This window comes from Petaurus breviceps, unplaced genomic scaffold (assembly GCF_028583685.1).
Source record: "Petaurus breviceps papuanus isolate PSGF00001 unplaced genomic scaffold, PetGlider_PUasm1.0 90721, whole genome shotgun sequence".
NCBI classification, from domain to species: Eukaryota; Metazoa; Chordata; class Mammalia; order Diprotodontia; family Petauridae; genus Petaurus; species Petaurus breviceps.
Genome location: NW_027187322.1, coordinates 2,875,621 through 2,892,063, shown reverse-complemented (window position 1 = coordinate 2,892,063; position 16,443 = coordinate 2,875,621). Strand labels below are relative to the sequence as shown.

At 51.7% G+C, this 16,443-nt stretch overlaps 1 protein-coding gene across 1 annotated transcript; it reads right to left on the bottom strand.

The window, feature by feature from the left end:
• Positions 1–6,780: 6,780 nt before the first annotated feature.
• On the bottom strand, positions 6,781–16,090 carry TSGA10IP (testis specific 10 interacting protein). Its single transcript, XM_069066115.1, is given in 10 exon segments — positions 6,781–6,844; positions 7,601–7,725; positions 8,292–8,330; positions 9,069–9,168; positions 10,663–10,833; positions 13,898–14,027; positions 14,562–14,731; positions 14,886–15,296; positions 15,379–15,506; positions 15,923–16,090. Coding segments are annotated over 10 exon segments (1,506 nt in total).
• Positions 16,091–16,443: the final 353 nt, after the last annotated feature.

The window sequence follows — 16,443 nt, the reverse complement described above, 5'->3', positions numbered from 1 at the left end:
GCACTTGGCCCTGTGGATCCCACCCGCTAAATCGCATTTCTGTAAATCCTCCGAGAAGGGCTCGGTCCCGCGCGCCGCTGCCCCCCAGCCGTGCGGCGCGAGTACCCCACGCTGCCCAGCCTGGGCACGCACCGAGGCGGCCGCGGGGACCACCCGCTGCGTCGCCCTATGTGCTCTCCCGGCTCGTCCCGCCTCTGCCGGGGCGAACGTGTAACCTCAGGGAAAAGACGCTTGAGGTTGCGTCCCGGGCGTGGGGGGAAGTCTGAGGACCGGAGCGTCCAGGACGCCGCTTCTTTTTCCCAACTTGTCAGCTTCCGTTTCCACGAAATTTTGAGTTACTAATTTTTCTCCCCGTCTCTCCCCTATCCCCACTCCAAAATAGCGAGCCTACAGAGCCCCCTCCCCCAATCTCTCTCACATTCTTCCCCACCCAACTTTCTAGTAGGGCGAGATAGGTTCTGCACTCCAGTGCCTGTCTCTCTTATTTCTCAGCTGCATGTAAAAAACAAAAAACATTTGTTTTTAAAACGTTGATTTCCAGATTCTTCCCCTTCTTCTCTCCTCACCCGCCCCCACTGGGAGGACATGCAATTCAATATAAGTTGTACATGTGTAGTTACACAAAACGCCTCTATAGTAGGTATATTGTTTCCCTCCATCCTGGACCGCCCCCACTTATTCTATTTTCTCCTTTGACCCTGTCCCTTTTCAGAAAGGTTTACTTTTTTTTTTTTTTTTTTAAGCAATCGGGGTTAAGTAACTTGCTCAAGGTTCCACGGCCAGGTGTTTCTGGGTGGGTGCTAAGTATCTGCGCCCGGGATACTATCCCCAGGTCATCCGGACACTGGAGCCGGTGCTCTTACTCGCTGTGCTACCTGGCCGCCCCCAGAAAGGTTTACTTCTAACTGCCCTCTCCCCCAATCTGCCCTCCCTTCTATCATCCCCCCTCTTATCCCCTTTCCCCCTGCTTCTCTGTAGGGTTAGATACCCAATTGAGTGTGTAAGGTATCCCCTCCTTAAGCCCAATTCAGTGACAGTGAGGTTGACCCATTCCCTTTGGGACATTGACATCTAAGTGGAAGTTAAACCAACATGGATTAATTAGTAGAAGAGGAGACCAAGAGATCCAGCAAGCTTCTCAGAAAGCACTGGACGTATTTGCCAAACAGAATGCAGATTCGCAAAGGCCAGACGCGTCTAGAATATAAACTCATCTGTAAAATCTTAGGGAGGAAGTGATGGATGATGGAGCAGAATTGTCTTGGGGAGCACAGATAAGCAGTGAGGGCAAAGCCAGTCCAAAGAAAGCTTGGCAAGATTTCCAAGTAAGCAGAGCCCTCCTGAAGGCTTTAAAAGTGAAAAAGGGAAGAAGACTACAGAGGGGGGGACAATGGAAAAGATGTGCAAAAATATATAAAACGTTCTTTTCTCGTCGGGACAGTGGGAGCATCACTCTTGTCCCTGCACCCCACAGCCCTTTGGGTGCTTATGGAAGTAAAGACAACAATAGAGAGGGAAATGACGGGAAAGGGAACTAACTGGTTTGAATCAAGTATAGATGTGGGTGTGCACATGTATGGACACCCACATCTATGTATTTATATGTACATATATGTATACATAGAGAGAGAAAGGAGGGTGGCTGTAGGGACTGGTTTGCCAAATTGAGGGTAACAAAATCTGAGATGGGTGCATCACTACAGGCCAAGACCTCTCCTCTGTATTCCAAGTCTTCTTCAAGATCATGTATGCCACGCTTATTAACTGAGAACTCAGAAAGGGTTTTAGTAAATAATAAATTTTAATAAATTATGCTCAGCAACAGGCTACATGTTTACCATCTTGCAATCGATTGAAAGATGTTGAGATCATAAGACCCGGTTGTGTTCATTGATTAAAAAGAAAGCATTCAACTGGAATAAAGTCTGCTCCCCAACCCCCTTTACAGGCTGTTGTTTAACTAGGTGTGTCCTATCTATGTATTAAGCTCATTCAAGATTCCTCAGAAGATATAACAGAAATAACCCTATTCAGTGGCCCTCTCATCAGAAACACCCAATGAGGCATGAAATAGGTAGGTACCTTAAAATCTTACGTTAAATCTTTGCCTTTCTGTTGGTGATCCACACAGAGTTCTTGTTGAGGAGGGATTCTCTTGTGGGTGGTGAGGTCCTTCTGATGTTCCTATTGAGGGTGACACATTGACTGCATCACGTCCCAAGACCTTGCAGTCTCCTGGAAGAGAGCTCCAACTATCCAGAGTAGTTTGGTCTCTTCACTCACCCAGGAAAGATCATTTAGGTGAAGCCTGACCATTGCTCGTCTTTTGATGTACATCTGAATTGGCAGATTACTGGGATTGACCAACAGGATGTATTTCTGGATAAACAATAGAGGGACCATGAGCTGGATCCAGATTTGAAAAGGCAAGAGGAGAATTCTATTGCTTTTGGGAAATTGCAAGGCTCTGTTACTAACCCCTTGGTTCCCATGATAGCAAAGGGCTAATCTTTTCAACATCGACCAGTATTGCTGTATGACAGCAAGACCTGAAACCCCGTTGCCTTTGAAGACCTACACATCAATATCACATCAGGGGCACCAAAAAGCACATGGAAGGTGTGAGCTGGCATTGACATAACCGAGGGCTCCTAAAAAAACAGCAGTAAAGGATATCAGAGGATTGCGTGACAGATGACAGGAAAATGGATGCCTTCCACTGGACAGAAGGTTTTCATCCCTTCCCCTCTCCCCCCCCGCCCCGGCTTAATAGCATCTTATTTTTTCCAGTTACATAGAAAGACAGTTTTCTACATTCACTTTTATAAGATTTTAGAGAAGTAAATGTTCTCTCTCCCTCTCCCCTCTCACCTCCCCAAGACTGCGTGCAATCTAATATAGGTTAGACCTGTACAATCATATTAAACATATTTCCACATTGGTCACGTTGTGAAAAAAAAGAATCAGAACAAAGTGGAAAAACCACCAAAAAAAAAGAAAAAAGAGAAAATAGTATACTTTGATCTGCATTCAGACTCCAGGTTCTTTCTCTGGATGTGGGCAGCATCTTCCGTTAGGAGGCTTTTGGAATGGTCTTAGATCATTTTATGGCTGAGATGAGCTAAATCTATCCAAGTCGGTCATTGTACAATGTGGCTGTTACTGCGTGCAGTGTTCTCCTGGTTCTGTTCACTTTGCTTGGATCAGTTCATCTAGGTCTTTCCAGGTTTTTCTGAAATCTGCCTGCTCATCATTTCTTATGGAAAAATAGTAATCCATTGCATTCATATACCACAACTTGTTCAGTCATTCCCCAGTTGATGGGCCTCCCCTCAGTTTCCAGTTCTTGGCCACCACAAAAAGAGCTGCTCTAACCCTTTCTGTACATGTGGGTCCTTTTGGGGACACAGCCCTAGAAGGGGGCTTCATTTTCGAGGAGGACCAAAATGACAAGTGTCAGTGTGTCTGACAGGGGCTGACCCGAGCAATACGAGCTCGGGATGCTCTCCCACAGGTCAGGCACAAATAGTCTGTGTGAACATTTGGGCTGGATTCTCCACATTTGCCCATCCTGTGTTTCCTTTGAGCTGTTTCAATTCTGCTTTGCTCATAGAGTACAACACCTTCTCTGATGTGTGCTGGATCAAAGGGTATTCATTCAGTTTTAAGCCCTTTGGGCATAGTTCCAAATTGCTCTCCAGAATGGTGGTATCAGTTCACAACTCCACCACCAATGTGTTAGTGTTCCAATTTTCCCACATCTTCTCCAACATTTATTATTTTCCTTTTTTGTCATGTTAGCCAATCTGATAGGTGTGAAGTGATACCTCAGAGTTGTTTTCATTTGCATTTCTCTAATCAATAGTGGTTTGGAGCATTTTTTCATATGACTAGAGATAGCTTTAATTTCTTCATCTGAAAACTGCCTGTTCATATCCTTTGACCATTTCTCAATTGGGGAATGACTTGTATTTTACAAATTTGCCTCAGTTTTCTATATATAATTTTAGAAATGAGGCCTTTATTAGAGACACTGGCTATAAAAATTGTTTCGCAGCTTTCTGCTTCCCTTTAAACTTGGTTGCATTGGCTTTGTGCAAAACTTTTTAATGTGATCAAAACTAAACATTTTGAATTTCATCATGTTCTCTCTCTTGTTTGGTCATAAATTCTTCCCTTCTCCATAGATGTGACAGGTGAAGTATTCCTTGCTCTCCTCATTTGTTTATGGTATCACTTTTTATGTTTAAATCATGTACCCATTTTGACTTTTTCTTGGTATACAGGGTAAGATGCTGGTCTGTGCCTAGTTTTTGTCATACCATTTTCCAGTTTTCCCAGCAGTTTTTGTCAAATAGTAAGTTCTTATCCCAGAAGCTGGAGTCTTTGGGTTTATCAAACAGTAGATAACTATAGTCATTGACTACTGTGTCTTGTGTACCTAACCTATTCCACTGACCCACCACTCTATTTCTTAGCCAAGTAGTTTTGATGACTGCTGCTTTATAGTTTTCGATCTGGCGTGACTCGGCTACTAGAAGTTTTTTAGCATACTGGGTGGACCACTTGTGAACTTTGGGGAGGACCTGGACAAAAATTGCCTGGCATGAACAGGCTACTTCTGCATTGTTTTGATTTTGTTTTTGCTTTTTGGAGGGCAATTGGGGTTAAGTGACTTGCCCAAGGTCACACAGCTAATTTTTTTTGTGTTAAGTGTCTGAGACCGAATTTGAACTCAAGTCCTCCTGACTCCAGGGCCTGTGTTCTATTTGCTGCGCCACCTAGCCCCTCCTCTACCTTCTGCATTGTTGAAGAGAATGCCCAAATCAATTAACATTTGAACATCTCCAGCATGAGCTTAATCACCACTGGTTTATTTTTTATGTAAATCCTCACCATGACAGAGTGTTGGGTATTTCTGTTGTTAGCCAGTTGTGGAAGATTTGTTCTGGTGCCCAAGAAAGGAAATTCATGGTTCTATGGCCGAATTGGCCCAAGATGCCACCTCTTCTCAGAGCCTTCTGGGACTGCTCCTTTCATCAGCAGTGAAGTCTGACACTTCCCAGCTTGGCAGACTTCGCTGGTAGACACCGTGCTAAGAGCTGTACATGAAGCCTGCCCTCAGTGTGAGGAGGGCTGGAGCCATCCCACCATCTGGAATCTTATTTTAATCAATCATTTCTTGTTAATGAAATTCTGTGGTTCCTTCCTGGCTGCAAGTGCTGTGGGAACTCTAAATTCAGAGCCTGGGGACAAAATCTCTGTGCCCTGCCATAATTGCAATGTTGCCAACTGAGCCCGGGTTTCCTTCTCCCCAGATGTAGGCATTGGAGGAAGATGTTAGTGAGGGTCAATGCTGCCAACCAATGATAGCATCATTAACACATTGTGAGTAGCTCCTGTGGACATAGGTTTTGTGTGACTCCCTATGTATAAAGGATATTGTTATTTTTTGACTTCTTAATGGATGAGGAAGGGGTGGGGAAAGAGAATTTGGTAATAAAAATAAATGGAAAATGTATTATGAGCGCTGCTTTCATTTAGAACCCTGAGACCCAAACTGTATAGTTGGTGACAATCGGAGTCATAGACTCGGAGATGTAGAGCCAGAAGGACCTCAAAAGTCTAACCCCATCCTGTTACAGATGAGAAAACTGAGACCCCAAAAAGTCAATCACAGAGGGAGGTGGCAAGACTCAAAGCCAGATCCCCCAACTCCACATTCAAGGCTCTTCCCGTTTCATGAGTCCTGGGGGCCTAAAGGTTCCTGAGCATCCATATGACCAGATTTCTTGCTAGGGCCTTTGGACAAGTCACTTGACCTCTCTGGGCCTGCAAGACCTCTGTACCTCCCTTGCTGAACACCAACCCAGCCTGCCCTTTGGCCAGGTGAAGGGTCAGGGGGCTCAAGTCAGATCCTGCTGGAGGGGGAGCACAGAGAATATCACATCCCATCCCCTCCTTTTGTAGACAGGAAATCTGCTCCCAGGGCTACTGTCTGAAGCGAGATTTGAACCCAGGCCTTCCTAACTCCGATTTTTATGCTCCTATAATGCCTTGATCATCTTCTGTTGTGCATTAGTTGTGTGGCTCCTTCTTAATCTATTGCTGTGAGTCAGTAAGCCCTTGTGAGGGCAAGGACCTTGTTTGCTATCTCCTTGGCACCACCCACAATAGGTGCTTAATACATGAATTCAGATGGCTCTATGAAATTCACTGCCCCCCCCCACAGTATTTTTCTTCCTAAATGCCTTTTTATGGAACCAGATGATTTGTAGGGTATCTCCATGTGAGCCCTTTGCCTCCATGTACCTCAGTTCCTTCCTTCATAAGCCATAGAGAACTGTCTCCTTCCCTAAAGGGAATGAAGATTGAGAGGTCTCTGTGGCTGTGTAAGTCTGAGGTCTTAAGGAATTTAAACATTGGTGTTAAAAAAATCACTGGTGGGGAGGGAGTTCTGAACTCCCCAGGGCTGGGCTGGCCAGGGTGTATGCCTAGTCCAGGCTGGAGGGCAGAGGAACATCGAGGATACACTTCCCTCTGGCTCTGACACAGACCCCATACTTCTATCCCCAGTCAACATCAACTATCTATCATTGCTGCTCACTTCCCCAGACAGACCCCAGGCTCCCAAGGGCTCTAGTCAGGCAGGAAAGCAGATGCTGGGCTTAAATACAGTAATTTCATTTTCCTTCTTTCCATCTTTCCCATTCAACCCTGGCCCCCAATAATGCTCTCCCTGTACTCGATTTGCTAATTTCAGGCAGCTTCTGGCTCTGTTCACTCCGTGCCCCACAAAGACTGCTGTGCTCTGATCCTGGCCAGCTTCCTGGTCTTTGAGGACCTGGGAAGAGACAGAGGGGTGTTCTTTGGCACCCAGGCTCCCCTTGGGGGCTAACTGGCCTGGGAGCTGCCTCTTTGAAGCACCCCTTCAGCCTGGGCTGGAAGCAGGGACCTCATCTACTCCCCAGAGGGTTTCTCAGTCCATAACATGAATGCAGTGGGCTGGATGTGGGCTCCCAATCTGGAGGCCCCTTTCCTCCATCTGCATCCCCAGCACCTGGAAAGACCCCATACAAGCTTCTCCCTCTCAGCCCCTTGGGTAGCAATGAGGGAGGTAGCTGTCCTGCTGTCAATCATCAAGCCAACTGCATTCATGAAACATCTACTGTGTGCCAAACAGTATGCCAAGCACGGCAGATACCAAAAGTGGCAAGTCAGTCCCCCCTCCTGAAGGAACTCAGCGTTTCATAGACAATGAACACCCAACTGAGCAGACAAGATGTATACAGGACAGTGTGGGTGCAATCTCAGAGGGGAGGCACTAAGGCCAAGGACTGGGAAAGGCTTCTGGCCTAAGGCTGGGAGGGAGCCAGTGAAGTCGGGAGGCTAGGGGACCAGCCAAGTGAAACCACCCAGAGGCTGAGTGTCAAGACCAAGAAGTCCCGGTTCTTTAGGCATCCTGAAGGGTTCTAACCCCGCTAGGTGTGTGACCTTGGGGAAGCCTGGAGGCTCCTCTCTGGACCTCACATTGCTCCCCTGAAAAATGAGGGATTTGTTCTAGATCCTCTAAACCTCTGAGGAAAGCCCAGGGCCCTACCTGTGTTTTGAGGAGGTTTCCTCAATCTCATCCTTCAACCCTTCAGCCAATACCTGCTCCTCATCCAAACCCAGGGCCGACAGCACCTGGGAGAAACGCCTGTTCACTGAGAGCCGGGCATTGGTCTGTTAGGGAGACAAGAGCCCCTGAAGCCAGCGGGAGGGATCAGAGAGACGCCCCCTCTGGAGTTGGCCAGTGTCGGGAGGTTGTAGGGATGGAGACCTTCCCGCTCCCCAGTCTGGGAGGTCCAGTGAGGAGCTAGCTCCTTGGAGGCAGTAAGCTATTTCATTTAGCAGAGTGCCTGCCAGGAGTAGGCACTTTATAAAGACTTGTTTATGGATTGATTTTGCTGATTGATTGATAGAAGAAGGGTGTGGTGATGGGCCCTAAAATGGGCAGAGCTAGGAGGGCTTCATTCCCTGAAGTGGGCTCCTGGAGGGTTGGGCCTGAGAGTTCTATTGAAGGGGACTGGTCTTTCCAATCCTGCTAACCTATTTACCCTTCCCACTTCCATGTCTGTCCCTGGCATCCCCACTGACTCTGTCACTCATTCTCCTCACCTTGGGGCTCTCCCTTTTCATGCCAGCCAAACTCACCTCTGCAGCACCCTCTCCTCCTCTCTAGTCCCACAGACACACCTGAGGGCAGCCCTCATTGCCACCCCCTTTTTGTTCACCTTCTAATGGATGACTTCCTCCATTCCCCTCTCCAGTGCCTGGACCCTACCTTCCTCCTCTGTAAAACAAGGGTATTGGAGTAAGATTGCCCCTACAATCCCTTCTTGCTCTAAACTGATGGGCCTCTCTGACCCTTGGTACCCCTGCAGCGCTGTCTTCTGCTACACACTCTCCAGAGGGTGCCCATTGGCCGCCAAGGAAAAGGGCACTGACCGACCTTTCTGACTTGACCATGCTCTTCTCTCCACCTGCACTCGAGCCTAAGCTACCCTTTGGATTGCCAAGCCCCCCTGCACCTCCATACCCCTTTCCAGCTTAGCTCACACCGTTCTCTTTGGCATGCCTTCCTCCCCTCTCATGTTTCCTTTCCTCTCATCTTTTAAAACCCAATTCAAAATGTCCCCTCCTCTAGGAAGCCCTTCCCCTCTCCCAAACAGCTGACGAAACTGAGGCTGGACGGTTATGGACAGAGGATGAGTGGCATTTTGGGGGAAGGAGCTTATCAGTGAGATGGCAGCTCCCCTGGAATTGTGGAGTATTTATAACTTATCCCCCAACTAGGTGGTGAGTCCCCTCACCCAGACACAAGGCTCTGCACACAGCAGGGACCTAATCAATGTGCATTTTGTTGATTGGGGATGACACTGGGGAGGCCTGGGGCTAAGGGCAGTTAAGTATCTGGGGGAGAGAGGGCAGCAGAATTGGGAAGATCTTTTTCTCCCTGGCTCCACGCCTACCAGGTGCCAGAGAGGACAAAGCTGGCAGTGCCCAGCTGAGATGAGAGCCCATACTTGCATGGCCTGCTGGAAGAGGAAGGGGCGGCTCTGCACCCGGTGATGGATGCCTTGAAGCTCATCTTGGTACTCTGCCAACCGCTGTTTCTCCTGCTGCCTGGCTTGGGGAGACAGACTAGGGTCACTATAGGTCAGGCTCAGCCTGAAAACCCTCTGAAATGACCCTCCTAGCATAAACCAAGGGCTTGGCCAGGCTGACCTAAGGAGCTAGACTTTGGCCCTTGACCAAAAGGTGAAGCCAGGGCCCCATGGCTAGGAAGCCACATCTCCCCAATTCTGGCTTTGGCAGCTGGGTGGCGCAGTGAGGAAAGCTCTGGGCCTGAGGTTAGTAAGGCCTGAGGGCAAATCTGCCCTCACAGGCACTAGCTGTGTGACGCTGGGCAAGTCACTGAACCTGCCTGCCTCAGTTTCCTCCTGTGATATGGTGAAGCAGTCTGCAGACCGTAAAGTGCAAAATCAACGCTAGCTACTCTTAGTAGTGTCACTGCGTACACTGTGCCCATTTCTATGGCAGGGGAACCGACCCCCTGGAGAAGGCAGTACTTTCCCAGACAGGCAACAGTCAGTCAGTTTGAAGACCAGTGACTACATTTTATTCCTCTGCTCCCTTGCTCTCTGCACACAGTAGTCTTGGTGGGATGGATGAGTTGAGGAAAGGAGCCCCAGATTTGCAGTCAGATGACCTGGAGCTGGATCCCCCACCTTCCCCAGCTCCTCCTTGGCTGTGTGGCCTCAATGGCTCAGAATCAGGTCCCAGGGAACTGGAGCACTGCTATGGGCCTCGGAGCTTATGCATTCTGCCCACTGCTGGTGCTGGCAGCCACTCCAGCTCCTGCTCAGCCTTGGCCCTTCTCCATAGTGGAACAGCGGGATGAGGAGAGGGGCTCTTGTCATGGTAAGACACTGAGCCCCGAAAGGGGACTCTCAGACCAGGGTGCAGGGGTCTTGGTCCCACTGACAGCCAGACGAGGCAAAGATCGGAGGGGGGGGGCTGGGCAAGGACCCACCTGCCCAGCCAGCTGGAGCCATCCACAGTGCCCACCCCCTCTGGGGAGGCAGCCTTCCGTGTCTCTCCATGTTTTGATATCCCCTAGCTCCTACATAAATCCTGGCCCAGAGTGCTTCCCTCAGTCAACCCCCAACCTCTATCTCTCCTGCACCCCAGGTATCAGCTAAGCCACCCTCCCTCCCACCCTCAGCACTGTCCCTAGTTCCCTCCCAGCCTACCCCTCCAATTTCCCCCAGCTTCACCTGCAGAATGCCCCCTCCCACTCAAGCCCTCTCCTCCCCTGGTAGCCTTTCCTACTCCCTCAGGCTACACTGGTAACCCCTCTGCCAAGACCTCTGGAAGCTTCTGCCTCGGCACCCTGGCCTTCAGCAGGGTCAATGTGAGGCTGCCTTGGGCACATCTGCTCACAGCTCCTGGCTCCCCAGGCAAAGTGGGGGGCCCCTCCCCACCCTTGGCAGGACCTGGCTCCTCTCTTCTCCCCATCTGCCCTGGAGCCCCACTCAAGGCTCCTGCAGGGACCAGTTGTGCCCTCACCTCCAGGGAACCTCCTCCCCGCCCCCCCCCCACCACAGGGGTGGGCACCTGAGCTCATCCAGCTTGCGATGGGATGACCCAGACCCCTTGGATCTGGAAGGCCCATAGGCTGCCAGGCACCGAGCCACCTGTTTCTGGACCCGCAGCTCCTGAGCTCGGCGCTGCTCTTGCCTGGCCAGCTCCTCTCGCTTTTGGCGCTCCCAGTCCAGCATCAGGGTCCTGGGGAGGGGGGTGGGGATGAAGAGGATGGGCAGCCACCCCTCTGATCCCCCCATCCAGATACTGCTTTCTAGCCTCGGCATCAAGGTTCAGAAAGGGCAAGGCCTTGAGGGGCAGCCAGGGGAAGAAAGAGCTGGGCTGAGGACCAATGCTACCTGATTCTCTGGCCAGGACTGTCTCCCCTAGACCCATTTTTCCTTTCTTAAGTCTGAGAAGAGGTGGCAGGGCCTGCATCCAGGTGAGGGACAGAAAGAGACAAAGGTGAACCCACAGAGGCAGAATCACTGAGGGCCAAGGTCACGGGCAGAAGGGAAGGTGAGCAAAGATAGGGTAATTAGGAGCAAAGCTCAGGGTGTCCAGTGAAGATGGGGGCAAAGGAACAAGGTCTCGCTGGGGTGAGGACATCGTCTATGGGCCAGATCCCAAGGGCCCCAGCTTCCATCTCTTATGGGACTCTGAAATTGGCCCAGCTGCCTCCCTAACCCTAAGCATCTGCCTTCCCTTCAGCTCAGCAGCTTCTCAGACTGCCTTCAGAGCCCAATTCACCGCCTCTGCCTTCAGAAGGCCCTCCCTGACCTGAGCTTTTCCCTGCCCTGTTCTCTCAAAGGTGGGGGACTCATCCAGGAGAATGGAAGCCTCTTCAAGGAACGGCCTGACTCCTCCCTTGCTGGCCACAAGGAGGCCCCAGCCTTCTGCATTCATGCACGCACGCGCGCGCGCGCACACACACACACACATATTCACACACACTCATATACACTCACACACACTCACACACATATTCACACATACACACACTCACACACACACACACACACACACACACACATACACCCTCTCCCTTGATTCCTCCCTCCCCTTGAGCTAGCATCCTCGTTTCTCCCTCTTGCTGACAGAACACCAGATAACACTACTGCTGGTCTCTGCCTCCTCTTCCTCCAGACCCCGGGAGTCCCAGCTTCCGACACTGTCACTGAGCTGCCCCTGCCCTGTCCAGGTTCTCAGAGAGCTCTTCCTTCTCAGTGTTCACCCTTTGTGGCCTCAGCCACTTGACCACCCGCTGCTCCTGGACATTCTCTCTTATCCCGGCTAGCACTATACTGATCTGTCTTGATTCCCCAACGTGTGGTATCTCTGTCGCCTAACATCCCAGTCCCCACGCCCCACCATGGGTCTGTCCCAAGACTCTCCTCTTCTCCCTCCATTCTTGCTGAGCCTGTCCATTCTGTGGGTTCAATGACCCTGAGCTCCAAGCTCCTATTGGTCATTTCTTTTTTTTTAAGCAATTGGGCTTAAGTGACTTGCTCAAGGTTACATGGCCAGTTATTTCTGGGTGGGTGCTGAGTACCTGAGCCCGGATTCGATCCCCAGGTCTTCCCGACACTGGGGCCAGTGCTCTTACTCGCTGAGCCACCTGGCTGCCCCCTATTGGTCATTTCTAACTCGATGTCCCCTGGGCCCCTCAAAGTCAAGACACCCAAACGGACCTTATTGTCTTTCCCTTAAACTCGCCTCTCTACTGGTTCAGCACTCCCCGTCGTCCCCAACCGTCCTTCCTGAGTCATGTATCTCTCATGGCTCCCCTGACCACACCCCTAGGCCGGGCCCTTGTTACCCTCCCTATCCCAGGTCTCTGCCCTCCCCTCAGTGGCCACAGTGATCTGCCGAAGCATGATCCAAGGCAGACTTTTTGGTCTGGCATTTAGGGCCCTTCCCCATCTGGCCCTGGCCTTGCTTCTAGGCTTCCCCCATGTCAAGGTCTGACCAACTCCCATCCCCGTGCCTCGGTCCACACCTCCACATAGTTCTCTCCTCACGTCCTCCTTGTGGATCTCTAGTGCCCCCCATTACCTCGCATTTGTTTGTATATGTGGCACCTTCCCCCTGTAGAATGTAAGCCACGTGAGGTAGGGGGTGCTGTGGTTTTGCCTCCCTATGGTTGCACAGCTGGCACATAACAGGCTCTTAGTCAGTGCTGGCTGGATTTCAGGTCATGAGCATCTAGAAAGCTCCTTCTGTGCACGAGGCACACAAACCAAAGTCCGAGAACAGAATGAGACTGTGCCAGTCCCTGCTCTCGAGGGGCTCCCAGTTTAATGGGCAACAAAAGCAGACTCAGGGAATGCAGATTTTGAGCTGAAGGGGACCTCAAAAGGCTCAGGAAACTGCCCACTGGGCTCACATTGGTCACGTTGGCTGCGGGCCAGGCCACGCCCCAAGGTTCTGGGGAGTTTTGTGAGGTTTACATGTTGCTTCGTCCTGTGTATGACCCAGGCTGAGCCTCCCACCAACCCTCTGAGGCAGATGTTGGCGTGCCCATTTTACAGATGGGGAAACTGAGGCTTCTGCCATCAGCAAGCCATCCCCACGTATTCACTAAGCCCAGTGGGGTTGGTCAGCACTGGGGCACAAGGACTACCTACTGTGGGCCACTAAGGGTCCAAGATGGGAACTGGCCTGGCCCTAGGATAGTATTCATTCTGTTCTGATCTGCTGCCTGCTTTCCTCAGGTGTGGGCGTCCCCTAGCCCAGCAGACCTAGCCCCATCATGTGAGCTTTGCTTTCATTGCTGAGCCCACCAAGACTTTTGGCTTTGGAAGGAAGAAGGTGGGCTTGGTAGGATTCCTTTGGAGTTCTGAGTCATCTAGTCACATAGCATAATGATCCTGGGGCCCAAGCATCAACCAAGGGACTGCTGAGGGCCCCCCACCCTTGCCCCAGAAGGGCTTGGGATTTTTAGGGCTTAGAAGCTGACTGGGTAACCTTGGGCAAGCCCCTCTAGGTCTCTAGGGCTCAGTTTCCTTAACTACAAAAAGAGAGGGTGGAAGGCCTCTTCCACTGTGTGTGTGTGTGTGTGTGTGTTATGGATGATAGGTGACAGGAAGTGGGTCTGTGATTCAATGATGTAATAACAGCCAGATTCGGAAGCGCCCTCGACCAATGTGGGCATATTATACCTCTGTGTATAACCTGAACCTGTCAATGACCCAGCCAGCGAAGGAATGATGAAGGGGCCAGGGGTCTTCATCTTCTCTCCCTCCCCACCAGCCCAGGGGGCAGGTACCTGGTGGCCTGTCGTCGCTTTTGGAAGGTTTTGGTGGTACTGCCAGTTGGCAGGAAGGGCTTCATCTCTTCCCAGGCCTGGACCTTCTCAGCTCGAGGGTGGGGGGTATCCTGGATAGGCCACTGGGAGACTGATGACAGAGAAGCAGAAGTCAGAGACCGCTCCCTACTCCTCCCATCATCCTCCAATGCAGAGGGGCCAGGAGAGTCTAAGTAAGGGAAGTGTGCCGAAGCTGGCTCCTGAAGTACCATAACCTTTCAGATGTTGCCCATACATCTGCCCTCTTAAACAGGCTGTGCAGCCTGGTCAGGGAGAAGCCTGGGCTTGAAGTTGGAGACCCAGGGTTTCAGGGCCATAACAAGCACTCAAGGCAAGCAGCACCAAAGGTCCTTAGTTAAACTTTTGGAGACAAATCGCATTAAGTGAAGAAGAGGAGCAGCTGTGATTCAGGACACCAGGAGGTCACTTCTTGGGGTGGGAAGGCCAGGCTGGGAGGCTGGGGCGCTGCCTGGCTTATTCTGATTATAATCAATTATTCTGGCTAATGGGCTGCCAATCTCAACTGTTTCTATCTGTTCACAGAGTACAAATGTTGGTGGCCTCCTTTGACAAGTTAGCTGAAGGCCAGAGAGAGGGGAGCAGCCACAGCCTGCTTGTGACTCACAGCAGAGTCCCTCTTCCTGCAAATGCTTCTGCACAGCGTCCAGGTCCAAGAGCTTCTCTGGCTCCTTCGACTTTGCCTTTGGCTTCCTCTGGAATCCTTTGAGGAGGGTGAAACCAGCCAGGTGGAGGGCCTTCCACTTCCTCAACTGGCCTCTCTCCTCTTCTCTGCTCCTGGTCAGCAGGCAGGGAACAGACTAACTGCTCTAAGGCCCTGTCCACTCTCTGCTCTCCCTCTGCTGCCCCTCCAGCCCCACCCGCCAGCTGCCACTGCCCCTCGGCTTCCTCTCCAGCCTTGGCCTTTGGGCCCCGTACTTAGAGCCACAACCTTTGCTCAGGAGACAGCAAAGAGGGCCAGAGGCTGAGCTCCCTCCGGCCCTCAGGCCCCTCCTCCTCCCTGCCATCATGGTCTTCTTACCCTTCTTGTTCTGGGCCATCCTGGCTATCCAGCTCACACTGAAGCCAGGTCTTCAGCTGCCTTTTCATGTCCTTACTTCGGGTCTCCATCTTCCAGTAGAGTGGGAAGTTGGCTGGCTGGGTAGATGGGGGCACAGCTTTCCACTGGGACTTCTGGGGGGCCCTGGCAGGTGGCAGGGCTGGGGTCTGGGCCCTCTTAGGTAGCAGGTTCTGGAGGGAAGTATTAGGGGAGGGCAGGGGCAGGCTCCGGCCATCCACCAAGAAGCTCTCCCAGGCCCACTGAAACGGGAAGGAGGGCTTCCGAGGAGGTGGAGGGATGAGGCTGGGGATTGGGAGAGAAGCGGCCAGTCAGAATATCGGCATCCCTGAGCCCCAGATCCCCTCCCTGCACCCCCGGTACTCACTCTTCAGCCTCAGAAGGCTCATTCCCCTTCTTGCCTTTGCTGGATGCATCTTTCTTTCTGGCGTTCCCTGCACTCTGAGCCCTAGGTCGGCCTTGGATCAGCACCCCATCTCCATTCCCAAAAGCACTCTGGAAGGGGAAGTGAGGGAGTTCAGACGAATAACGGCCTTCCCCGCCCAGCGCAGACCATGACAGCAAGGGCCTTGCATCCCACAGGTGAAGAACAAGAAGTCCCATCATCGGTCTGATGTCAGAAAGGGGAAGAGACTGCCCTACAGTCATGCAGAATGTTGGCTCTGGGGACAATGAGATCCTGGGACTTGGGACTCTTTCTGCCCAGGTGAATTATCTTGTTATACACCTGGGAGGCCACAGGATCTAGGGATCCTTGGTGACTCTGGGGATCCATGGAGCCACAGCCTTTTTCCAGGTGATGAGACCATCAAGGATCCTGTCTGCCTTAAAGCTTCCGCAGCCCTTAGGGGCCCTCTCCAGCTTCTCCCCCGTGCCCCCTGGACCCAGGCATCCTGCTTCCCGCCGCCTACTTGGTGGGCCAGAGGCACTCCCGAAAGGCGTGCCAGTAGTCCGGCGGCTGTTCCCTTTTCAGATGAAGCTGACGAGAGCCGGGCCTGGGCATCGCGGTTCAGTTTCACGGCAGAGGCAGCCAGAATTGACTGTTGATGAGTTCTTGCCGAAGTATTCTTCTGTCCCATCCCCCCACTTCAGAACTTCCACCAGCGTGGTCCTGGCCTGTCACTATGGAGACCAACAGGCCTCTGGGGAGGCACGGCAACCTGGCCTCTGAGAGCGCCCCGATCACGTTATCGTGTCTTGTTGTGGGTCTGGCCTGGACTGTGGCCTCCATGAGGGCAGCGTCTGACCTGACCCTGAATGGAGTCTTTCACATAGCAGGCCTCAGCTCAGGAGAGCAACAGCTAGGGGAGGAAAGGAAGGCCCAGAGGAGGGGATGTGAGGGCCCAGTGTCTGAGCTGAACTTCTCGGAGTCCCACTGCTTCCGATAGCATCGTGCCGTGTCTGAAGTGGCGGCTGAGGGACCCCTGGAGTC